Source organism: Molothrus ater, chromosome 12 (genome assembly GCF_012460135.2).
Source record: "Molothrus ater isolate BHLD 08-10-18 breed brown headed cowbird chromosome 12, BPBGC_Mater_1.1, whole genome shotgun sequence".
In the NCBI taxonomy this organism is placed as follows: domain Eukaryota; kingdom Metazoa; phylum Chordata; class Aves; order Passeriformes; family Icteridae; genus Molothrus; species Molothrus ater.
In genome coordinates this window covers 4899508-4924029 of record NC_050489.2, presented here as the reverse complement: position 1 = coordinate 4924029, position 24522 = coordinate 4899508, and the positions used below count along the sequence as shown (strand labels likewise).

General features: G+C 51.1%; 1 protein-coding gene across 1 annotated transcript; it reads left to right on the top strand.

Moving 5' to 3' along the window:
• Positions 1-328: 328 nt before the first annotated feature.
• LOC118691394 (hydrocephalus-inducing protein-like) lies at positions 329-24522 on the top strand (the record flags this gene model as incomplete). The annotated part of the gene is given in 13 exon segments (XM_036390561.2): positions 329-409; positions 5801-5911; positions 7671-7805; positions 9242-9326; positions 9329-9440; positions 12516-12634; positions 13924-14128; positions 14811-15003; positions 18686-18909; positions 20432-20499; positions 21461-21693; positions 23148-23248; positions 24492-24522. Coding segments are annotated over 13 exon segments (1698 nt in total), but the record flags the coding sequence as incomplete, so codon positions are not given.

Sequence of the window (24522 nt, the reverse complement as noted above, 5' to 3'; positions counted from 1 at the left end):
TACTTGAGTGTCCCTAAGAAGAACGAGAAGCTAAATGTCAGTGCCCAGGACCTGCAGCTGGCTGATTCCCACTTGTACTATCGCTGAACACAAACTGTTGAGACCCTGGGTTTTTCCCTTTGTGGAGGAGCAGCCCAGAGGTGGGGCCGAGGCTCTGGCGACATCGAGCGCTGCCTCCGGGCCCGGGAGCGAACCCAGCCCGCTGTGCCCGGGGACCGAGGGAGCACCAGGGCTGGAACAGGCGGGGACCGAGCAGAGAAACGGGCGGGGAAACGGGCAGATCGAGGGCGGAACGAGAGGGAAGCGAGGGAGCAACGAAGTAGGACCGATGCGGGACCAAAGCCCTCCCAGCGCCACCGCCCCGGGCCCCGGCCCGGCCCGGCCCCAGGCTCGGTGCCGCGGTTGCCCGGTAACCGCGCCCGGGCCCTCAGCGTCTGTGACGGCGCCGTGGCCTCAGCGCCTGCAGCCGGCGCTGCTGCTCATTCGCACTCGGCATTAGCCAAGCGAATGGTTCGCAGAGATCGGTCTCTACGAGTCTTGTGATTTCGTGGAGAATTGGTCTCTGTGAGCAACTCAGAAACTCGCAAAACATTGGTTTTTGCTAGGGACTCCTAAATTCACAGAACATTGGTTTCTGTGAGGGAGTCCTGAACTTACAAAGCACTGGTCTTTGTGAGGGAGTCCTGAGTTTTGTTTGAAGGTAAAGATTGACTCAGGTTGTACTTTCTGGTTTTGTCACATCTCTGCTCTGAAAGAGAATGCCAGAGGGAAATACAGGGTGGGATAATGCCAGTCTTCAGTTCGGTGGCATGTACAGCTGAGGGGATGAACAATATATGGTCTGCTGATGGTGCTTTTTGTCTCACCGAAGAAATGCAACATCTCCTAAATATACTAGTCTATCCTTTTTTTCCTATAGTATTTATTTAAACTACTTATAGGTGAATGAGTTCTGTTCAAGTTTCAGGGGGTTGTTATGATCTGGTTATTAAAATTATTAAGGAGATGCCCCTGGATTAAGGTGCAAAACATGACCATGTGCCAAAGTCAATAGTTTGGATTTTATGGAACAGTAAATGTGAGGAAGAGAGAGGGAGAAAGAAATAGCAAAAGGAGGGGGGGGAGGGAGGGAGCTGGGAAGGGGGGAAGAAAGAGAGCGACAGAGAGAGATTTAGTAGAAAATATCACCATTCCATGGATCCCATCCCATTCAATCCTCTTCTGGTCTTCTCTGTGGTGAGGCCTCACAAAATGTAAGACTCCAAAGGATTAATGCAGATTTGGGCAAGGTGGGACTGCCCAGGTACCTCCCTGGGGTGGGGCAAGTTTGGCTCTGTCTCTTGCTACTCTCAAATAATATAAAATCTTTAGCACTAGGATATCCTTTGAGTCTGCCCTGAATTGGGTTGTGGATTTTCAGATCTGTTGTGTTACTTTGCACGCCCTGCAGTCGTCTGGTGCAAGGCCTCAGGAAGGGCTCTGGGGGCACTTTGGAGGTCTTTGATGGGTTATGACACCCCCTCAGCTGCCCCTCATGGGAATGTCCCCTGGATGTGGCCTTCTGGGGCTGGCTGGGGGCTTTTAGAGCTGAGCCAGTTTGTCTGAGGGAGGATGGGCGTCCACTGCCCCTTAGCAGAGGTTGTGCCACACGCCCAGAATTTCCTCCTCCCCCCTCTGTTGATGGGAGGTTTGTGTGCAAACCTGGCCTCAGCAGACGAGTCTGTGGCTATGACTTCCCCAGCATGAAGGCAGACAGAGCTGATTTTCAGCACAGCTGCTGGGTCTGGCTTTAGTGGGGATGTATTTTTCTCCCTCAGCCTTGTTCACTTCTCCCCAGACCTGAGCTAATGGGACAATAGTGTCAGCTTTATCTTGTCTCAAGTTCCCTTAGGCAGCTTAACTCACAGTGCCAAGTTCCAGTCAGGAGGCATTTTCAGGGAAGGGTGGGCTTGGGTGGTCTCAGCTTCTTTATTCAATTTTGTCACAATGGGCAAAAAGTCCTTTATAGCAATATTTAAGTCATTAACCATAACACTCCAGTCTCTCACAAGTCCTGTGAGGAGCAGCTGAGAGAGCAGGGGTCGTTTAGCCTAAAGAAGAGGAGGTCCACTCAAGCTGTTTTTAAATAATATTTAAGCTACAGCTTTGATTGTTCTAAGTATTTTTAATGTTGAGCATTTTAGCTCCAGGTTTCAGTATGATCCATCTTTGAATTGCACAAGGTAACCATGTAGTTCAAATAAAGTCCAACTAGAGGCCTAACAATACTAGCTGCTTATGCCAAACAAGCACATAGCTACTTTCAAATGATAGAAAATCTTTAGCACCAGTATATCCCTTGAGTCTGCCATGAACTGGGTTCTGGATTTTCAGAGTTCCATTGTTGTTCCTTCCAGTTCTGTTGAGGCACTGTCACTCATCTGTGACATCATCTCTTCACAATGGCATCTGGATTCCCAGGAAGGACACCAACACCTCGACTTTTGCTTAGGGAAGGACTTAAGCCTAATAATGTGAGTAGCCCCTGGGGCTGTGTTAAGGCTGGAAACTGCCCTGGTGTCCCTGCTCTCCCTGCCCCTGTTGTCCAGCAGTGCTCTGAAGCTGCAGATCCCCTCCCCAGCCCTCTGTGCCATGCTCCTGTTGCTGGGGCTGTCCTGGTGCAGTAGGGAACACTGTGGGATGTGTCAGGGACAGCCCAGCGCCTTGCCTGGCTGTGCCAGCAGAGCCAAGTGAAACCAATGTACAGCTGAAGCCCTCAGCATGGGCTTCTTTCCTTCCCCTTTGCCACAGCAATTCCTCCTGTCAGGCTGGGCACTCACCTGTGCTGCTCTGACCAAGCTGCCCTTGGGCACCTGGGCATGTGAGGGGGAAAGCTCAAACTCTGCCCCAAGCCTTGAGAGCCACGGCTGGTCCCAGCTGGAAGAGCTTCCAAAGCAGCTGTTCTCTCCCAGCTGCTGGGTGGGCACAGATGCAGCCCTGCAGGCAGCACTGGAGCCAGGGCCACAAAGGTCCCTTGCTGTCTGCAGCTCACTTGACTGAAGATGCCCCACTGCTGAGGCTCTGCCAAGGACATCCCTCTGTTTTCTTCTCTCGAGGGCTCTGTCAGCCCAGACAGAGAAAACCAATGCTAAGTAGCAGAGAGAGCTAAAACTTGGACACATTCCTGTGCACCTCACTCTTGCTACAGCTTTTCTTGCTTGCTTCCCTTGGACTCAGCCAGCAGTGCTATCTCCTGCCTGTGAGTTTTGAGTGTTGTGCAGGGGTGGAGTTCAGGCAGTTCTGAGAGCTCCTCCCCACTCTCTGGAAAGGTCACTGCCTCAATCCAGTGAAATGTAAGAGGAAACAAATGCCCCAAGAGCAGAAATCCCAAACATGTCCCATCAAATCACAGAGAGACTCATGGGACACAGCCATGTGGCTGGAGTATGTGTATTGCACTCTCTATTATTAATTTATTGGTGCTAAGTATTTCAGCAGGCAACTTCCAGTGTTTCCAGAACTGTCCAAGTGGTTGTGATCACAAATTATTCATCAGTGCCACTTGTTCAAGGAAAGCCTTTTTGAGCAAGCACATCTCTGACATTCTTGCTGTTTGTGTTTTTTTTTTTGTTTGGTTGGTTTGTTTGTTTGTTTTTGCCTTTCAGCTGCTTCCCTCTAAGTTCCAGAGGGAGAAGTTTGTCAACTCAAAGCAGGAGGCCAGCACTGGGGGGAGTTTTCTGCCCAGAATTGGCCCGTGTGTAGACATGAGTGAGACTCGTCAAAAGGTAGCCTTTTCCCGCTCTTTTCCTTTCTGTTTAACATGAAGTTTGAAGAGGGTCAGTGCTTGTGACAGGCTCGCCTCCAGCAAAAGACCTCAGTGTCCAGGTCCTGTTGTCATTGCAAACTGCTGGGAGTGGTGGACTGGGAGTCCTGATCTGCACTAAGCCAACACAAATGACCTCTGCTGAAGCTGCTGGGCTGTGCTGGAGTGTAGCTGCCATTGCTAAAACCAGGGGGGGAAGGCTGAGGACACAAAGGCACAAAATTGCCATTTGTCATTCTCCTGCTGAAGGAGCCACCTCTTGCTTTGGTGTGGTCACCATCAAATGCTTGGGGTCACAGCATTCCCTCCAGAGTGGCAGCGTTGGCCTTTGAGGCCGAGGACCTGCAGGAATTACTTCAGATTTAGCAAAACAAATTGCATTACTGCTTTGGGCGGGAACAATGTGTTGGGACCCTGATGGGGTGTTAGATTTTGCAGGCTGCCAGATGTACAGGGGACTGGCCCTGGGCAGAAGGGAATGGATGTGCTTTATCTGGATCAGTGCCTACTTAGAGTTGTGTTTAAAGCTGCTTTTCTGGCAGGACTGGCTCAGTAGAAAGCACAGTCCAAAGGGGTAGGTGACCGAGGTGGGCTGTTGAGCAGGAAATTGGCAGCAAGCGACAAGGAACACAATCCAGGTTAAGGATTGCCCTGGAGAGGGGCCTTGGGAACACCTCAGGGAAAGGCACAGCTAAGGCACAGTGTGCTGCAGCCACTCCCTTCAGCAGACTGTGTCTCCTCATGGAGTCACACACAAGACCTGCTTGTGTCTCTGGTGTAACAACAGTGTGACTGGAGAAGGCAGACAAAGCAGGGGAGAGCCTTCTTAAAGCAATGTCTCTGGTCCAGAAGCATTTGCTGTTGTTGTGTCTTTCCAGACGTGCCTCTACAATGGTATTAAATAAGATGGCAATAATTACAAGAAAGCACCCATTTAAAGCTAATGGAAAAAGGAGATACCAACTCTACTCTTACCCAAGTCGCTGAGAAAATAATTGAACCTTATCCTCATTCAGCATTGTCATTCACTTGTCTTATATCCTCATTCACTTGTCTTTTTCCTGACTTCATTTTTGCCTTTACCTGACTTCCTGACTTTATTTTTGCCCTTACCTCTGTTAGAAAGGCAGTAACTTTTAAATGCAATGAAAGGGGACAAAATCATCAAAGCAAAAGAAAACTGTTTATTAGCAACCACACACAGAGGCGTGTGTCTCCCTGCCCCCGAAAAGGAGCAAACACACCCTCCAACAAAAAAGCAATCTTTGTATCCCCTTTGTACCCAGCTGGGACAGTCCCTGGCCCCTTTCCCCCGGAGGGGTACTCAAGAACTTCCATTCTCTCTGACCACCGACTTTTCTGTCCCCTCTCCTCTCATCCTCCTTCCTTTTGGTCAGGTCTTCAGCCAGTTGGTGCTGCCAACTCACAGCAACACCCAACACACCAACCTGAACAAATCCAAACTACAAACAACACATAGTACCAACAAATTCCATTCTTTCACTTAAAAACCTTTTGGCTTCAGCCAAATATCACCTCATCTCTCACACCTCCTCTAGTACTGTTCTCTTCTTACTGATGCTTAAGTTCTAGTTCAAAACAGGTATTTGCAGTTGTGTGGGCCTCAGTTTCCCTGTCTCAGAGTAAAGGACATCCCAAAATTGAATCTGATGTAAATTTGTGGGTCTTACTTACTCCATGAGTGCTCAGTCAGTGCTCCAGTGGGCACAGGGCTGTGCTTAAGGAACGTGCTGCCTGGCATTCTGGAGAAGGAAAGCTGGAGAAATAAAAAGAGCAACTTGGCTTGAGCCTGCTCTAAGCTGATCAAGCAGTTCTTGATCAGCTCAGAGCAGAGGTGGGTGAGCCAGAGTTTGCCCAGTGTGTCCTGGGCAGACATGCTCACCCAGAGTCTGTGCTTCACTGGGGATCAGTGTAAGGGATCCTTCATGAACTTTCCTCCCAGCAGCTGAACCTCTCCCTGCTCTCTCGCCTCTCCAGCCACCTCCGAAACGGAGCGTGTTGGCAGTTTCCCCACAAGAGCTGGTATTTCAGAACGTCGTTGCTCATGAGGTCTCTGAAATGGTGCTGTCTATCATGAATAAGGACAAGGTAAGTGCTGGCACCTGGAGCTTTAACACTGTGCTGGAAGAGGAGAGTGCTGTCATTCCCCCAGTGTACAGCAAAGCAAGTTATCTGCTGCAGCACATCCAGAAGAAAATGTCTCAGCACCTTTGTTCTGCAAGTTGTGGAAATCTTCCTGTGCTGGGAACTGTCTCCTGATTTTGGCCATGCATTGATGGTATCTATGCCAAAGGAGTTTCCTGCTCTTGAAAGCTCTGGATTGGTAGGAATGTTGAGCCTGTACAGTTCTTACCTGCTCTCATGCTTTGCCTTGAGCTATACCACATCCTGAGTTTCCTTGGTTAATCTTGGCTCCTGGTAGGAATCTCTGCCTCTCTCAGACTGTTTGGCTCCCTTTGTGCAGCTCACAGTCAGCTCAGGGGCTGAGTCTTCTCCACTTTATGCTGGAATCACTTCTCATTAATGGCATTGGCACTGCAGGAAATGTGTTCTGAAAGAGCCCTGCAATCAGAGTGATGGAGCAGAAGCAGTGGGAGGCCTTTAGGTGCCACTTCAGGCTCCTGCTAAGTTTCATTCAGCTCTGCTCAGCTTTTCGAAAAGCAACTGCTCTGCTTTCCCTTTGAAGAACCACAGCACATCCAATGCTCCTGGAGGTTTTCACCTTCACTTGTGATTGTTTTGCAGTTTCCCAAGAGAGTTGAGAGGGAAAAAGTTGAAAAATGTCACCAGTTGTGTTCTAGTGTAAAGAGGAAAACAGAGACTATTGGAATTTCAGTCAGGGAAACATTTCTCAAATGAGCCTTGTGCCAAGAGTGGGCTGGTGGGAAGAGACAGGAGGGAGTCCAAATCATCTGGTTTAGACTTTCTGAGAGCATTTTGGTGCTCAGGGGTTGATGATATCTGTGTGCTAGAAAATGCATGTGTGCTGTGTCTGTGAATCCCAGAGGGCAGAACCTGGCCTGCTGGCTGCAGGCAGGAATGCCCAGCAGCCCAGCTTGCCTGCACAGGCAGCAAGAAGCCCTGGAGAGCCAAGATTGGCTTTGCATACTGGAACCACACTGTCACTCAGTGCTGGTCATGTTTCTCCAGGCAGAAAATGCCTTTGAAGCCCAGAGTCAATAGGCACAGCCTGTCTGTGTTTCCATCACTTTTGGCAAGCTGAATGCTCTCATGGTTTTATGATTCCTCCTTGCTGCTTTACTGCCCGTTTAAATTCTCTTTGCCATCTCCTTGTTTTAGGGATTGTCTTGCTGTGTTCCTTCTTTTGCTTTTCAGGTTTACTTTTATTCCCAGGAAGGCCACAGTGGTTTGGTCTCCTCTCTTGCTGCTCTGCCTGCATGACTCTATCTCCACAATGTCCCTACCCAAACCTCATCTGCTAGAAGGGAATATTTTCCTTCCCCCCAGGACAATTTGATGCTTTGCTTTCAGGAAGCACATTCGCCCCTGGAACATGACAACTTCATGGCTGTGTGCAGGCAGAAGCCAGCAGGTTTTTTGGCCTTGTTGAATATGCAGATGACTTGGTTCAGGTGCTCTGTCTCCATCCTGCTGGTGCTGACCTGCTTGGCCCTTCCTTCCCACCAGGCACTGCCCTACTGGCCCTGGCCACAATGCTGGAGCCAGACAGGAGGGATTCAAGCTCAGCCTTGTGAATGATGTGCCTGTGCCTGCACAGCTGAAAGTGCTTTGGAAAAGGGGCCAGGGAGGGATGTCAGCAGGGCACGGACAGGTCTCCTCTCGTTTCCACAAGTGGCAAAATCATCATTTGATGTCTTTGCTGCAGATTGCTCGGATGGTGAAGGTCTCCATGGAGAGCTCACCTTACTTCCAGCTGGCCTGCCCCAGTGATGTGTACCACATCGTGCCACCAGGCGCCTCTGCCCCTGTGCGCATCCGCTTCACCCCCGACGAGAACAAGGTGAGGCTGGAGGAGCCAAAGCACACAATGATCTCCACAGCCATTGTTTTCCCTGCACTCTGCTCCAGCCCATTGCATGCTGTGAGCTGGGCTCCAAGCCCTGGGCAGGCAGCCTGCAGCAGCCAGTCACACCTTGGCACTGCTGGCAGGCACTGCAGCCAGGCCTGACAGGCTCTGCTTCCCCTCCCTGCACATCCCTGAGCATTCCCAAGGGAAGATGCACAGGGAACAGAATGAAAATGACAAAGAGATGTTGACAGATATTCAGCCATCTCTAGGTCCAGTGGAAGGGGTTTCATTATTATGGAAAACACTCGAGGGACAAAGAGGTCAGAGAGCTTTCCTCCTTCCTGACTGCCAACAGCTTCCCTGCCTGCCCCTGGGCTGGAGCAAAGACGGTGCTTTTCCACCCCCTCTGTTCTGCAGCCTTGCAGCTGTGCTGTCCCAGAGCACAGGTGACCATGGCACAGCTGCAGGGGCAGGGCAGAGGATGTGCTGTGCCCGTGAGCCCAGCCTGGCACAGGCACACTGGGCTCTGGGTGCCCTTGGTCAGCAGGCGGTTGCTGAGCTGCAGGGGACTTGGACACCTGCCTGAAGGAGCTCGTGTAGGGCAGGTACAACCTGCAGGCAGAGCTGTGGGCCCAGAGCCTGTGGCAGTGACACTGCTGGGGCTCTGTCTTCATGCCTGTCACTGTGCTTGCTCTGTCAGCTGGCACCCATTCCGTGCCAAAGGTGCTTCTGCATGGAGGTTTGAACAGCAGTGCTGAGGCCCTGGCAAGTCTGATCTCACTGCTGGCATCTGGAGACTTGTTCATACGGAAGGGTTTAGGACATGGCATGGAAGGGAGGAAGCCTTGCAGGCAAACAAAGAGAGGCCCTTTCCAACAGCATCCTGCAACCTCTTAGCACTGTTCTTCTCCTGACTTGGTTGGAGAGGCAAAGTTAGAGGGGAGTTGTGAGACAACTGATATTTCTGCACCAGGCCAGAGGTGCAGGATCTCTTTGGGTGCAGCTGTTTTCTCATCTTCCTCTTGCTGCTTAGAGTCAGTTTAACACTTTGTCCTATTCTCAGACAGTGGGAATATAGAAACCTAAAGAGGAATGTGCTGTGTTCCCTAGCTCCAGGTTCCTTAGAAGGAGCTTAGGAATTCTTTAATATCATTAAAATTTGTGAGTGAAAATTATGGTGGCCTAGGGCAGTTCTCCGTATGACCCAAGTGACACAAGAGCTTAAAGCCACTGAGATAGCTTTTGCAAAGTGCACTGGTGCCTTTAAAATGTGACATATTAGAAAAACTCAGTGTTCATTTTAGGGTGGAATAGATAAATTGATGCCCGGTAAATTGATGCCATGGATGAGTTACAGGAAATGGTTTTTCTTCTGCCATGGGGATGGCACTAAATGCCCTGTGCTGAGCCAGTTTCTTTTCCTGCAGGATTATTCCCATGAGCTCACCTGTATCACGGCAAAGGAGAAGATCGTTGTGCCAATTCGGGCCATTTTTGCCCGAGCCATCCTGGACTTCCTGCCCAGGTGGACTTCTCCGAGTGTCCGGTCAAGCACAGCACCCAGAAGACTCTGCTGGTTCGCAATGTCGGTAACCGGACAGCTCATTACCAGCTGAGCACCCAGAGGTGAGGCAGCTCATCTGTCCCTGTGCAAAGGATATCACCTTTGGGTGAGAGCAGAGTTGGGAAAGAGCAGCAAAAGGAACCAGAGCATCAGAGCTGCTGCCCTGCAGCCCTGGCTGGAAGTGAGCAGGATGGATGGCATCTGCTCTTGCTTTCAGTGTTCTTAGCAGGATGCAGCCTTTGAGCTTTCTCTGTCCCAGATTTCCTGGAGGGTGCTGGAACACGTTGGTAGCTGGCTTGCTGAGCACAAGCAGCTTCTGAAATGCTTACTCACCACTGCCAGCCAAACAGACCCATTCTCTGGGAGGCCCCAGGCACGTGGCTCTCCAGTGGTCCCTGCATCAGATGCCCAACATGAGCTGTGCTGTGGGCAGCTGGTGCAGTTCCTGTTACTAAAGCTGCTCTGATTTCCCTTGTCGCCTCAGAGCATCAGCTGCCTTTTCTGTTCCACGATGAACCTTTGAAAGCCAGTTTAAGATTTCAAACAGATGATTTAAATCTCTGAATAAGGCTCTGCCCCCTTTCATTGAGATTTCTTTTTGAATACTCTGAAGTTCCTGTGTTTCTGCTGTTTTTTCTTTTTGGTTTGTGTTAAATGTTTTCCAAAAGATCATGAACTCTTCACTGGGAGCTTTCATGAAGGTCGAGCTCCTCTAATGCCTCTCAATGTACCACATGCCCATAGGTATATGCAAAGGTGTATAGGAAATAGGAGATATTGAGGGAATATGTGAAAAGCACTTGGGCTGATTTAGAAGATAAAAGTACAGAATAATTTCTGCTGGAAATCATCTGAGCAGACACACTGCTCAAAGCAAGACCAGTGTCTGGGGATTGCAAGGTGCCATTGGGAGATCTGGACCTGTCTTTAGATGCCATACAAGAAAACAAACAAACAAATGGACCTAGTTAAAAAGCAGAAGAAAACAACCTATTAAAACCCCCTCCATAGCTTCTCTTTTCTGCCTGTTGGGTGCAATGGTGATTCATTGAAAGGGCAGCTCTAACAGGATGAGAACTGTCTTAAGGAACAGCTCACAATTAACAGATAAAAGGCCAAAATTTAGCCTGCCAGCCCCATCTCTTGGCAGTGGTTTTCATTTGGTTATTACAGTGTCAGGGATGTCTCCTTCACAGCTCTTCTATCTGTGGGCTCAGGGAACAGCTTAGTGATGTTGGCTGAAATGCAGAGGAGTAGAGAGATGACTGCTACAGCAGGAACAGAGGAGTCTAGTGGGTACAGCCCAGGGATGTAGGAGATGCAGGGGCTGATTTGCACTGAGTTTTTCAGTCCTGAAACTGAGTCCTGGACTTGGCTGGATTCTCTTCTCCTGATAATTTGAAAAGAGGAAGATACCTTCTTTCTCAGGCAAGAGAGAAAGAAGTCACCCCTGAAGTCACCCCAAGGAGTGTTATTCCCATCCTGCCATCTGAGGGCAGGAACATGTAACATGGGGCAGCAGTGGGAAGGGAATGGAATGGAATGGAATGGAATGGAATGGAATGGAATGGAATGGAATGGAATGGAATGGAATGGAATGGAATGGAAGGTAGTGCTGAAGCTGGCCAGGGATTCCCTTAAATGGCAGCTTCTCTGTTCTGGTGGAATTTCTGGCAAAAGAATAAGAAGAAAATCCCGTGCCTTGCCCCCAGCAGGCACTGATCCCCCCGAGCCCCAGCAGGGACCTGCAGCAGTGCTGGCATCAGCCCTGGGGCAGATGCAGGAGCCCGTGCACTGATCTGGCTCTGGGGCTGCTGGGGCCTTGTCTTTCCTCCCCTCCCTCCAAAGTCTCACGTCCAGCACATAAACATTGCTGGCCCAAGGCTTCTCCATCAGCCAGTGATGGTCTCACCAGTGGGAATGGGAACAGCTCAGCCCATCATTGCAGCAAGAGGTCCTGAATGAGCTGAACCTGAAGCAAGTGACATGAATCAAGCTCAGCTTGCCAGATGTTCTCTTTATTTCTGTGTGTGATGTAATCATCACCAAATTCCCCAGAACAGACTTTAAAATGACAGATTGTCCAGCAGCAAAGCACCCAGGCCAGGAACTTTTGTTTCCTCAGTGGGGCTGGAGAAGAGCACAAAGCACATTTCCCCTGAGCTGTCCCTGAGCATCAAAGCACAGAGTCTTGTGCTTGTCAGGCAAGAGCTCTTTACCTGGTGACCAATCCTGATGGCTCCTGTTAAATCCAAAGTGCACCAACACATTTGCATTAACATTTCCAACACCTCGCCCAGAGTTTCTCTGCTGGGCCAAGCAACAGTTACCAGCCTGGATGACAAGCCACAGTCCCAGACTGCATTGCTGGTAAACACACAGAAACCTCCTGTTCTGCTTCCTTGATGTGCTCCTGCTCATGGTGCTTCATTTAGCTGGCATGGGATCCTTCAGACTGTAAATAGCATCCTCCTTTTGGGTTTCCATGTCACTCTATTGCTCTAATCTGCATTTGCACTCTTTCAGAGTTTTGACTGCTCCTTTTCTTAGAGCAGCTTTCATTGAAATGTTGATAAAATGTGCCCTTTTTAGGCTAAATCAGGATATTTTCAAGGCAAAATAAACCAAAGAATCACACTGCAAATTCAACTGTAACTATTCCTTGGTCTTCAAGGAAAAGTTCCTTCTCCCTGTCTGATTCCTAGGCTGTAATATCCCAGGACAGGTAGTGCCCTAACATTGCATCTCCTGAGATGAGGTTTATAGGCAGCAGGAAAAGAGAAATTCCTGAGGCAGTCAGTGTCAAGTTCTGCATGCAGATAGCTCTGAACCCTCTCTGTGCTCTTCACAAACCATTCTCTGATGGGATTGCTGGCAGTGGGACCCTTGAGCCTCATTGCAGAGAGCTGGATGCAGAGTATGGGGGAGCTGAGGTCATTTTACCCCCAGGATCTTGTGAGGGCTGGATCTCCTCAGCAGTGGCTCAGTGGCTGTTTCTGAGCCTGTCTGTTCTGTCCTCTGCTGCCTGTGCTTGGTTTGCTCCCTGCTTGCCCAAGGGAGCTGCAGGGAGCTGCAGTGCAGCAGGAATCTCCTGGCCAGGTGTCCTCCCAGCCCTGATCCCTCTCTTTGTGTTGCAGTCCTTTCTCCGTGGTGCCGACCGCAGGAACTCTGGGTGCTGGTGACACCATGCGGGTGACAGTGACATTTCATGCGCTGACCAACGGGGACCATTTTGGGTCCCTGAGCTGCAACACAGGTGAGTGCTGGGCCCTGCAGGGCACAGGACAGTTCTCCACATGGCTCCCTGTTGTCCCTCCCCCTGCATTCCCTCTAGAGGTACCTCCCTGTTCAGCTTTACCCCAAAGAAAACTGAAAACTGCTTGGTGTTCAAGGATCCCATCTAAAGGGTGAAGATTTTTGATTCCTGTTTTGCTGGGAGTTGCTGAGTGGAGGAAGGAGGATCCCTGATTCTCCACTACCATGTGGCTATGCCTGGGTGAAGTTTTATTTGATTCCTGGGCCGTGCTGGATGTGAGGTCTCCATCAGACTCTCTCCAATGCAATGGATTTCTTGCACACCTCTGTCCCATATGCTGCTTCTCCACTGGCTTCTCACACATCCTTTTTCTATGTGGCCCTTACACATATATGCAGTTTCTGTCTAATAACATTTTCAGGCCCTCAAGTTCCTGTTTGGTGACAAATCAAGACAAATTTTTCCCTGTGCCCATTTCCCAGGCTGTTCATGTTGTTACAAACCTCTCACATCTATCTCCCATTTGATTTCTAGACTGAGGAATCCCATTCAGTCTTAATGTAGAAGCTGCTCTGTACTTATTAATCTTTCTATTGTCCCCTTCTTATTTAATGTGCAATGCTCCAGCTTGGTTTTTGAGATCAGAACAATATAAAATATTTCAAGACTGATGTGGCTGTGGGCTTTGGACAGGGAGATGATGATGATGATGATTTTCATGGTGTTCATTTTAGAGTGGTTTGTCACATTGCAGAGCCAGGCTGGTTGTGTTTCCTCACCTGTGTCCCCTCCTGCTGTGCGCTGTCACTTCACTTGTTCCTCTGGGCCTCCTTTTGCTGCCCACCTGCCCCCAGGCATATTTGCTGGTCAGCAACAAGGGATCCAAGGGATCAGGAGAGATGGGAGCCTCGTGGGATGCCCAGGGAGACCCTGGGCAAGGCAGGGCTGAACAGGGCTCCTCACCCTGTCACCTGAAGGACTTGGATGCAGAAATCCCAGTGATCTGAGTGGGTCACCAGAGCACACTGACCAATCCCACTGTCCATCCTGTCACCTTGGGGCCAAATCTCTACAAACACACTCAGAAACAAGGGGTTTAAGGAGCTGCCCAGGACGTCCTCACCACTCTACACACAGAGCTGTCAGGATGTGACAAATGGACTGATCCACAGAACTGCTCATTCAGATAAAAACTGTGACACCTTCTTTTGTGCCCTGGGATTTGTTCTGTTCCTTGTGCTTCCATCAGCCAGTGAGCTGAGCAAAGACTCCCCTTTGCTTTGTTCCAGGTGAAGAGAGTATCCACACAAAGCTCCATGGAGAAGCTGTAGATGTTGATGTTGTGTTGAGCACAAATTCTGTGGAGGCTGGCAAGACCTTCATCACCACGGCATACCAGACAACTGTGTTCCTGGAAAACAGGAGTAACATCACAGCCCACTTCCAGTGGAAGGCTTTGCCTTCTGAGGGAGAAGAGAATAAAGAGAAGAGGAGGTTGGTTTGGAAGATGCATTTCAGTGAGATATATGGCCCAAGACCAAAACTAACGTATGGCCTCAGGGGGGTGTTGGTGCTTTTGAATGGTTTAGGCCAAGTAAACCATGCCTGGCACTGGGGCGTGCGTCCCTGGGCTTCAGGAGCTCAGCACTCAGCATTCCAGTTCCATTTATACTCCAACCAGGAATGGCATTTTGGGAAGGAAAGGTTGGTTGCAATGACTGATTTCCTCAGGTTCTAATTGGGCTCTTGTCTCTCTAATCTTATTCCTACATGACCTGGCAACATCTCCCCTTCCCAGGGAAGTGCTGCAGTGGGTGCTCTGTGACCTTTATCTGCATCCCCCAAGCAGCTCAGTGGGAGGAAAAGCCAGCTGAGGTGGTCGGTGGATTCTCCCTCAGTTCTGGCAGAGGCTTTGAGCCAGGAGGTTTCTCTGGAGGGATGTTGGCTTTGGAAACCTCTCCTGAGCTTGCAAGTGTGGGGTGAAACTCCCTGCTGTGCCAGTGAACAACAAGTTATCCTCTGATCCATGTGGGACCCTCGTGGCTTGGCTCAGCCTTTGCTGGGGAGCTGCTGCTGCTCCTCCCCAAGTGCTTTGCTCTCCTGCACTCCCACTTCTCTCTGCAAATCTGTGGCTTATTAAATGATCAGCTGGCCTTGTCTCTCCCTGGGGCTGCAGGCAGTGTCGTTTGCTGCACCCATCGGGTGAGGAGTGGCTGGAAAACTTCATGGAGGAGAAAGAAGTAGAGAAGGTGCAGGGCTTTTCTGAAGATCACACTGCCCTCCTGAGAAGCAGGGTCCAGGAGAAGAAGGCAAAGGTGCAAGATGACCCCCTGCTCTTCTCCAGTGACATTTTTTTCATTGAGCCATTGGTAAGTGACACCCGAGAACCTCATTTTCTTCCCCCTCCTCTTCCTCCTCCCAAGCACCCTTCCCCCGGCTGCAGTCACTGGGCAGATCCTCAGCTGGCCCCATGTGCTGGCAGGGAGGACGTGGAGTTTCTGGAGCGGCTGCAGAGCTCCCTGCTCAAAGCATTTGTGCCCTGCAGGCTCAAGGCAGGGCTGGGAGCCTGACACAGCCCAGCTCTGCTGCCAGGCTGGAGCTCAAGGCCCTGCGTGCGTGTCCTTGCAGTGTCACAGGGAGCAGTTCCTGTAGGCAGGGGCTCCCCCCACACGTGGGGCTCAGCAGAGGCTGTTGGAGCACTGCCAGCTCACACACTGACCTGAAGCTTGCAATGGCTCCCTGGCAAAAGGAGGCCAAATTCAGCCCAAGGTTAATGACAGAAATGCCAATCCCCTCCTGTAACCATGCCTTGCACTATTGCTGAGTGTCCCTTCCAGTGTCATCCTTGTGTGAGCCTGGACACAAGGGTGCAAGGTTGAAATGGGCCTTTGGAGCTCTCCTGCACACAGGGACAGAAAACCTTTTCCTTTTCTGGTGATGCAAGCAAACTGCCACGTGCTCCCATCAGCCAGAGCCCTGATTCTGAGTACTGGCATTGGGAGAGATGATGAATGCCTGGTGTCTGCACGGAGCAAAATCCCTTCTCATCTTGCAGTAAAGCCCAGAATAATCCCAACCTCTGCTTTCTTTCAAAACAGCTTAACTAATATCTGTAGTTGTCTCTTCTTGGTTACTCCTATGGCCCATCTAAGGCCAAGAGCCACCAGTGCACAGTGGCACTTACATCCCATGAGCTGACAGCAGCATGATGGGACCAAGAGCTTGTGTCAGAGCAGCAGGAATATTGTGGAGAGTGGCAGCTGATCAGCTGAGCATTGAGAGCTTCCAGCGCTGTGTTGAGCTGGGTTTGGAGGCTTTCCTTGGCTCCTTGTGTTGTTCACTCATCATTGATGCTCAATCAAGGCTTACAGGCCTGTGGTTGGAAACAATAAACGTGAGTTTGAAGAGCAATGCTTTACTGTCTCTTTCTGTTGTAGGAGGGAGAAATTGGGCCGAATTGTTCGGCTGAAATCACGGTGACCTTCAAACCCCTGGAAGCACTGGAGTATCAAAGTGTGGCTTACTGCCATGTCTCAGGTGCAGCTCCTTTGCCCTGCTCCTGTCCCCCTCAGTGAAGCCATGGTGCAAGCCTGAGCCCTCTGGGCTCCCATGGAAGTGCTGGGAAGAGTCCCTGGTCAGCAGGGCAGTGCTGGCACATCCCCCCTGGCCCTGCAGCCTCCAGGGAGTCTCCTGTGCAAGGCCAGGGCTCAGAATGCTGGGTCTGCCTTACTGATCCCAGAACAGCCCAGGCAGTGCAGGGAGAGGTTTTCATGCCATGGCTTTGCCAGCATTTCCTCAAAGGCCAGAGAGCTCCAGAGCAGAACAGCTTTAGTGAACAAGCACTAAGCCCCTGCAGGCCCCTGGCCTCCAGGATGGGTCCATTTGCCATGGATCCATCATCAGGTGGAAGGAGCTGAGTTAGAAATGTGCTCCCTGGCCCTGGATCACCTCCCAGTGCCCAGACACCAGCAGAGCAGAGGTGGCTGAGCCCCACTGAGCACAAGGTGTTTGTAGAGGGAGCACCCTTGGCCAGCAGCTGCTTCTCTGCCTATGTGGGAGTTGTCCCCTTGCAGCTCTCACTCTGTGGAAACAGAACACAGTGCTGAGTGTCAGAAGGGGAGCACTTGGGCAACAAAGGCCTGTGCTCCTGGCCCAGGTAGTTTGGTAATTGCCAAACTCCTCATGAGCTTTGTGCCTGCACTGAATGGATTTCAAAGCTCCTCTAGGTGCACGGGAAGGAAACCACAGAATCACAGTATGATGAGGTGGGGTGGACCTTAAAGATCATCTAGTGCCAAGGCCCCTGCCATGGGCAGGGACACCTCCCCCTAGACCAGGTAGCTCCAAGCCCCATCCAGCCTGGCTTGGAACACTTGCAGGGCTGGAACCTCCACAACTTCCCTGGGGAACCTGCTCCAGTGTCTCACCACCCTCACAGTAAAAAATTTCTTCCCAATATCTCAACTAAATTTCCTTTCTTTCCATTTCCACCCATTACTGCTTGGCCTGTCACTCCAGGACACCAGAGATGTTTTAAACTGAGCAGGCTCGTGGCTCAAATTGGAAACTAGCCCAAGGAATGGGTTAGAAATTCAAAGTCAGCCCCAAGGGATATCTCCTGAGGGAAGAGAAGGGTCCATATCTTCTCCTGCAGCATCAGGAGCTGACTGCATCCAGCTCAGAGTCAGGGACTAGCACTGAGGTAGCCTGGAAAATCCAGTGTGACAGAGGGAATGATTGTACTGCAATGGACATCTCTCCCCAGGCCGTGAGAGCAGGATACCCCTGCAGCTCAGAGGGGAAGGCCAAGGACCCTTGATTGAACTCAGTTCTCCTATACTGAACGTTGGGGAGATTTTTATCAACACCTCCTATGTCTATGAGGTGAGCAGCAGGGCTTGGGATGGATCCTGATGGCTCCTGAGGCAGCAGCAAGCCTGGTGGAGCTGTGGAATTGCTGCCAACCTGGGCAGCTGTGAGCAGGGAATATTTGATGTACTGCTCAAACCTGGGGGGGGTCAGAAACGTGTGTCTGTTCCTGAAGCCCCAGTGCCTGCTTTTGGGCAGCCTTCCTTAGGGATCAGCTGGGAGGCTTCCTGCAAAACAACCCCTTGCCACATGAAACCAACACTGGGTCAAAAAGCTGCATGTTCAGAGGCTTTTGTGGCAGTGCCAGACACAAGGCACCTTTGGACTGGGCTCTGCAGAAGCAGCTGCAACAAACTGGCTGCCTTTGAGCTTCAGCCCACTGCAAACAGCTTCCAGTCAAGTGTCCCTGCTTATTGCTGAAGTCACAGGAAATCCATCCAGCCTCCTGGCTCAGTGCTGGCCATTGCAAAGGGCTTGGGAGTTCTCTCCCTTGCTGACCAGTCCCTCACCACACTTCAGCCTTGGTGCATCTCTGGCTCTGGAAGGAGAAAACTGTTCCTGGGAATAAAGCAAAGGATTTTTCTACCTATTTGCCTCCCCCCCAATAGTGTCTAGTTTGCAAAAAATTCATGAGAGAGCAACTCAAAGAGGTAGAAAATGAGGCACTACATCATGCCAGACACTTTCAAAAGCGCGGCTGGGGAAGGGAAAGACACGCTGAGTTTTCTTACCAAAAGATGGTGCTGTCTGTACATTTTGATGCTGATGCCTCATTCTCAATGAATTGTTTCCATGGTATGGGAAAAGGTGAATGAGTAGATGGTGCTGTTGGAGCTGTGCTCACTGGGGCAGCAGCAGCTCTGGGGTGATTCACTCTGCAGCTGCAATCACCCCACTCAGGGCTCTCAGGGCCAGCTCCCAATGAGCTTGGTGATGCTGAGCAGAGGTGCACTGCTCTGTGTCCATGGGATAAGCCCAGGGTGACTGCAGGTCTGTGGAGTTGCCACTTCTCTGCATGAAAACCCAAAGGCAGAACTTGTCCTGTTGTATCTTTTGACTTCTGCCATTCAGCAGCACAAAGCATCTTCTGCCTTTGCTGGGTGTTCATTGCATCATTAGACAATAACTCACAAGAAGGGAAGGTTCCACCTGTATTTCTATTTTGCTTTCTTGCTTCTGCAGGTGGAACTGATTAACAAAGGAGCTCTTGATGCTCCCTTCACCTATATCCCTTCAACCACAAATGTGGACTTCTGCTTCACGGTTGAGCCCGAGCGGGCCATGATTGCACCAGGTGGGACCCAGACTGTTCAGATCTCCTTCCATACCACCGTGCTGGGGAGCTTTGAGGAAAAATTCCAGTTCAGTGTGGCTGAAACTCCTACACCTGTGATCCTGACCATTAGGTAAGGACTCTGGGAGCTTGGTGGGCACATCTGTAGCTGTCTCTGGGACATCCCCCACCTACCTCATTTTGGGGTGGAGCAGAGAAAAAAGGTGATGCCTGAGGTCTTAATCTCTGCTGTGATCCTGGCATTGCCTTAGTGTCAGGATGCCTCCTGCCCTGTGTGGTACCCAGGAGCTGCAATGACTCCTCCCTGCAGGGATCTCCCTGGGCCTTGGGCCATGGCAGGCAGTGGGATGGAGCAGCTCTGGGCAGCAGCTGCTCTGGGATGTCCCACCTGAACACCCAGCAAGGCCCCCAGGGCTTTGCAGATGGGCCAGCCTGGGTGATTCTGTAGCAGCCGCAGTGTTTTTAAAAACTTCCATTAATAATCCATGCCAGATGCGCAGCAGCAGCCTCAGCTCCCCTCTCATGGCCATGCTGTGGGGGACAAGCTGTGCTCCCAGCTCCTGTGCACAGAGTGCTCTGGTGCCTCCTTTGCACAGCCAGCAAAGGGCTGATGTGGGAGTCAGGAACTGTGCAGCAGGGGCTGTGCCAAGGACTGGGGCACCATCCCATGGGCTGGTGCCATGGCAGGAGACAATCCTGGCCCAGCCAAAGGGAGAAGGGCTGATCACAGGGGAGGCAGAGCTCAGTCCTCAGCACCACAGCAGTGTGAGGCCTTGTCCCTGCCAGCCCGAGCCATGTGCTGGGAGGATAATGGAGTGGAAGCAGGAGAGCTGATGCTGGCTGCTCTGCAGCTTTGGAGCTGGGCTCCTGCTGTTGGGGGGCACTGGCTCAAGGCAGTAAAGAAATGAAAGCAATCTGCACTTGATTGTACCAATAAGATAAGGGAGATGGATAAAAAGGAACAAGGAAGTTATTATTTGGCAAGAGAAAAGTGGTGAGTAGGTCTGCCCATAGTGGAGAAACAATTATGCTGGCTTTGTTTTTGGAGGAAAAGTGCTGCTTTTTTAGTTTGGAAATCAAGAGGGAACCTTTCACCAGTCCTTTCCTCTAGGATTCACCTGTCCCCTGGGTAGAACTGTTGCTGCTCTTTTCAGAGGATGTTTGGGGCTCCCCTGGATTCATGTCTCAGAACTGTGTCTGTAATGATTGTGTGGGTCAAACTCTCCTGAGAAAGCTCCTCCACGGGAACAGCAGTTCCCAGCTAAGACGGAGCAAAGCACGGAACCTGTGGCTGGAAAGGCTGGTTACAGAAGTTTGTGGGGACACCTTGATGTCCATCCCATTGCAGCTGGGGAAACTGAGGCACGGAGCCATGTCTGGGTGTGTGTTCAGGGTCCTTCATGGGACCCCCAGCATCCCAGGGGCTTCTCCTGCCTGCCCATCAGTGGCTGTTGGCTGCTGGCCACTTGGCTTGAGCTGCCTCCTGTGCACAGGGCCCTGTGCTGAGCACACGGTGCTGTGTTGGTTGGAAACCCAGGGTGCCCTGAGCCCAGGTTTTGTGCCCCGAGCCACGACAGCCGGACCTTTGCAATCCCTTTAACCGAGCCCTTTCCTGCTCTGTCCTCGGCCTCCAGGGGCAGCGTCACTGGACCGAATTTACACTTCGACCTCCCTGAGCTCGACTTCGGGGACATCTCCTTTGGTGAGTGTTGCCTAGGCTGGGACACAGCGTCAGGGATCTGTGCCTTCCAACAGAAAAGCATCCCTCACTCCTGGTCTGCCCCAGCAGCCTCTTCAGGCTGTGAACTGCAGGGCTGCAGGGCTGCTGCCTCAGGGGGCATTTTGCCATTGTGAGATCAAATAGAACCAAGGAGTAGAAAGGCAGTATTTTCTAGTGTCTCTGTCCTGCTTTAAAAGACAGATCCCCACCATGTGTGGCGGTATCTCTGGCTTTGCAGGATGGAAAGCAAATCTCAGAGCCAAAGTGGGGATCCCCTTGCAGGCACAATCACAGTGAGCAGCATGGCTGTGATGTCCCTGTTTGTTGGGTGAGGTGGGACATGGTTCCTAAATGCTAATCTCAAACCAAGGCTGGGGTTTGCCCCCAGTTGAGTGGGCTCTGAGCTGTCACGTGCTCAGTCTGTTTGGCCCAAACCAAGAGATGCTTTAAGGGTCCTGCAGAGAGAAACTGCATTAAGGTGCATCACATTCTAGTTCCTGATTCCATCCTCATTTTCTTTTGCTGTAGCTTCTTCTCAATGACAACTCACTGTTTAATGTATTGTGAAAACAGTGGGAATGTTGGCAGATTTACCAGGGAATTTTACAGCTTGAATTTTCAGAGTAAATGCTGGGTCTGGGTGCACACTCATCACTGAGAGATAACTGGTGCTGGTTTGGGGCAGGTGAGGGAGCTCCTCCCCATCCCAAAGAGAGAAGCTTGCAGTGTTCAGCAGGGCTAGGAGTGGGCATTTTCAAGGCTGCAGTCTGGAATCAGTGTCAAAGGGAACTCAGTGACGATTAATTCCTCATGCAGCTTCTCAGTGAGCTGTAGTTCAGAAAATAAAGAGCTAAACTCCAATCTCACTTTTATCCTGGCAGGATATTCCCACCAGGATCATGCCATAATGGGTGCCTGAATGGATATTTGTGTCCTTTCCTAGGCTTTCCCTATACCCAGAGATGTCGCCTCACCAACTGCTCCATGGTGCCCATGACGTTCAAGCTCCGCATGTCGAACAATGGCACGCAGCCGGCTGTTGACAGCCTTGATCAAATACGCAAAGAAGGTGACCCATCCTGGAGGAAGGGAATTCATTTCTATGTGGAGCCAAGGGAGTTCACAATGAATCCCAGCCAAGGGACCATCCTCCCCCAGGGACACCAGGACATTGAGGTATGGGAAGAATCCAGCCGTAGATGCTTCAGCACCAGGGCTGAAGCTTCACTGGAGTGTGGGAGGGCTTTAGCTCTGGTGCCAGCTTTGAGAATCCTGGGAGTGAGAGATCTGCACTGCTGGGAGGCCTCTGCTAGCTGGCTTACCCGGGATGTTCCTCAAGGAGCACTGGTTTGTTTCCAAAATCCTACACTGAGATCAATACCATATTGTCAAGTCCTGAAGCCATTCTTGTGTTTTTGAGAGCGATTTCTTTGATTGCAAGTGGGCAGAGCAAGGATGAAGGCAGAAGGTGGCTGTCAGAGAGCTGACATTGTATAAAGCAGTTAGCTTTTCTTCTTGGTCTCATTTTCCCTCTCCTGAGGAGCAGAAAAATTTGTGTTCACTGCAGGGATCTCCAGTGGAGACAAAAACCTCTGCAGCCATGTGTTGCGGTTCAAATTTATTTTATCGATTCCTTGTTCTGTTGTACACCCATGTTCTCTCTGAGGTGGCTCACCCCTGTGTTTTACCCTCCCTCAATGCTGTCCCTCATGCCATTCCCTGCCCCTTGTTCCAGCTCTTTTCCCTGCCTGTCTAGGCAACCCAGCCCCTTTTGTTCCCAAACCTTCTTTGCCACTTTAACCTCGGGCCAATCCCTGATTGCAATACCCCTTTGGAATTCCCCTATTCTTGGAGACCCCATTGGCCATGTGACCCATCCTCTTTACCCTCCTACCCCCAGTGGTCCCAGACACTTGATGTAATCCCCTCACTCCTCCCCTGAGGATTCCCTGTTGATTTGCTGTTTGTATCCACCCCCTGATTTGTATTTTTACAAAAGCCCTTGCACAGGAGTGTCCAGGGCTCTTGTGCCTCTGATTCCTTTATCTGGAATAAACCCTTCCTTGTGGAACTTCAAGACAGAGAGCCTCCTCCTTTCTCCTCTGCCTGGTCCCTGTGGTGGCTTGTCTCTTGCGCTGTACAGCAAGTGGCTCTGAGGGCTCTGCCTCTGGTAAATGCCCACCCTGGGGCAGTTCCCCACTCCTGGCGTGGTGCCGGAGTTCTAAGAGCCAGCCCGGGCTCTGGGTACCATGGCAGCCATGAACTGCCCAGCACCTGCTGGGCCACACTTTGCCCTCAGCCTTCTGCTGTAAAGCTGAACTCATTGTGTTCAAGTCAGATTTCCTCTGCATTTATGTCATTGTAGTCAGATGAGAAATTGGCCCCTTAATTTGAATACAGTGGTGTGTAGAGCTTTAGTCTAATGTTTTAATGAAGCTGACCTATACTGTGATAGCAAGGTGTGTTTAACAAATCTGGTATTGCCAGAAGGCTTTTGTTACTCTGAGACTGTGCTCTACACATGGACCAGCAGAAGAATTAAAGCCAAATCCTTCCTCAAGAACTGGAGGATATCACACATGGGTAATGAGCTTTTGTAAGGAAGAATTTACTGTTCTTTTTTCTACCAGGTGACCCTGTGTTCCAACACCGTGATGAGATACAAACAGAGATTGCTGGTGGACCTGGAGGGTATTGCTGAGGAAGTGGCATCAGTGGTCATCACAGCCAGGTACCAGCCCTTCCTGGCCTCCCCCAGGCACTGCCTTGCACAGGCTTTGCTGGCTGCAGCTGCCAAGCAGAAGAGCTGCTTAATGGCCTCATGTTGTGCCAGCTGGACATGAGAACAGCAGTGCTTGGACAGCAGCCTGTGGTGAAAAGCCCCTGCTCACAGCCCAGCACGGTCCTGGGCCCTTTTCTAAAGGGACCAGGAATGATAGCATTGATTGGCCTGGGTTTTGGTGCTTGAGGTGGAACAAATTTCCCGAGGGCCTCCTCTCCTTCTTCCTGCAAGAGATGGACTTGTGCTAGTTGTGACCACCCTGCATTGGTTTGGGACACACCAGGCAGCCTGCTGAGAGTCAGGGTCTGGTTCTGTTCATGAGGGCACATGACAGGGGAAAGTGGCTCCCAGCAAGAGTGGGGAGGGCAAGGTCTTATGAGGGGAAAGCAGCCTTGATGTGGCAGGTCAGCTCCAGTTTTTCTCCTTCCCTGTGCTTCCCATTTTAAGCTTTAATGTTCTCAGACTTAAACCAAAAGTCGTTCTTGCTGCAGCAGAATTCCACCCTGCTGTGCTGCTGTGGGTGTCAGTGTGATGCCAGAGGGATGCAGCTCCCTGGTGCTGTTCCCTCTCCCAGGCAGAGCCATCCAGGCAGTGCCTGGGCTGCCATTTTGTCAAGCAAATGGAGCTGGGGCCAGTCAGTGCCTGGAGCTGTGCAGTGAAGGAGCCAGGGAGCTGCAGGGCCTGGGAGGGGGTGGCTGATCAGCCACTCTGTGGGGCAGCTGCTGTCTCGTGCCCTCCAAGGCTGGGGCCAGCAGCTGAGTTCTCAGGCAGGGCCACAGCACCATGGCAGAGAAGGGAGTCATTTTTATGAGACACTAGGGTTGTGTGTTGCTTGAGCCTTAGGGAGCCCTGATCCTTGTTGGGAAGGCTCCCCCAGAGCTCATGGGTCACTGGGACTGTTCCAGGAGTCCTGTCAAGCCTTCTTGGGTAAAGGAGGGGCTGAGGCAGCTGTGGCACAAAGTGCTCTGCCTGGGGCACTTGGCAGCCTCTGGGTGCTGCCTCTCAGGGTTTGCCCCTCCTTGACAAGACATGTTGGAGTGGGAAGAAGTAGAAGGCAATTTATCACTGTAGGGCTGTTCAATGTGCATTTGACAGTGACCAACGTGTTCTGCTCCATTTCACAATCTTTGGGGGTAAATGTTCTCCATTCTCTCAGTATCTCTGACTCCCTTGGGGTCATCTCTTTGCCCAGATGTCTTGTTCCAGAGCTGCATGTGTACCCC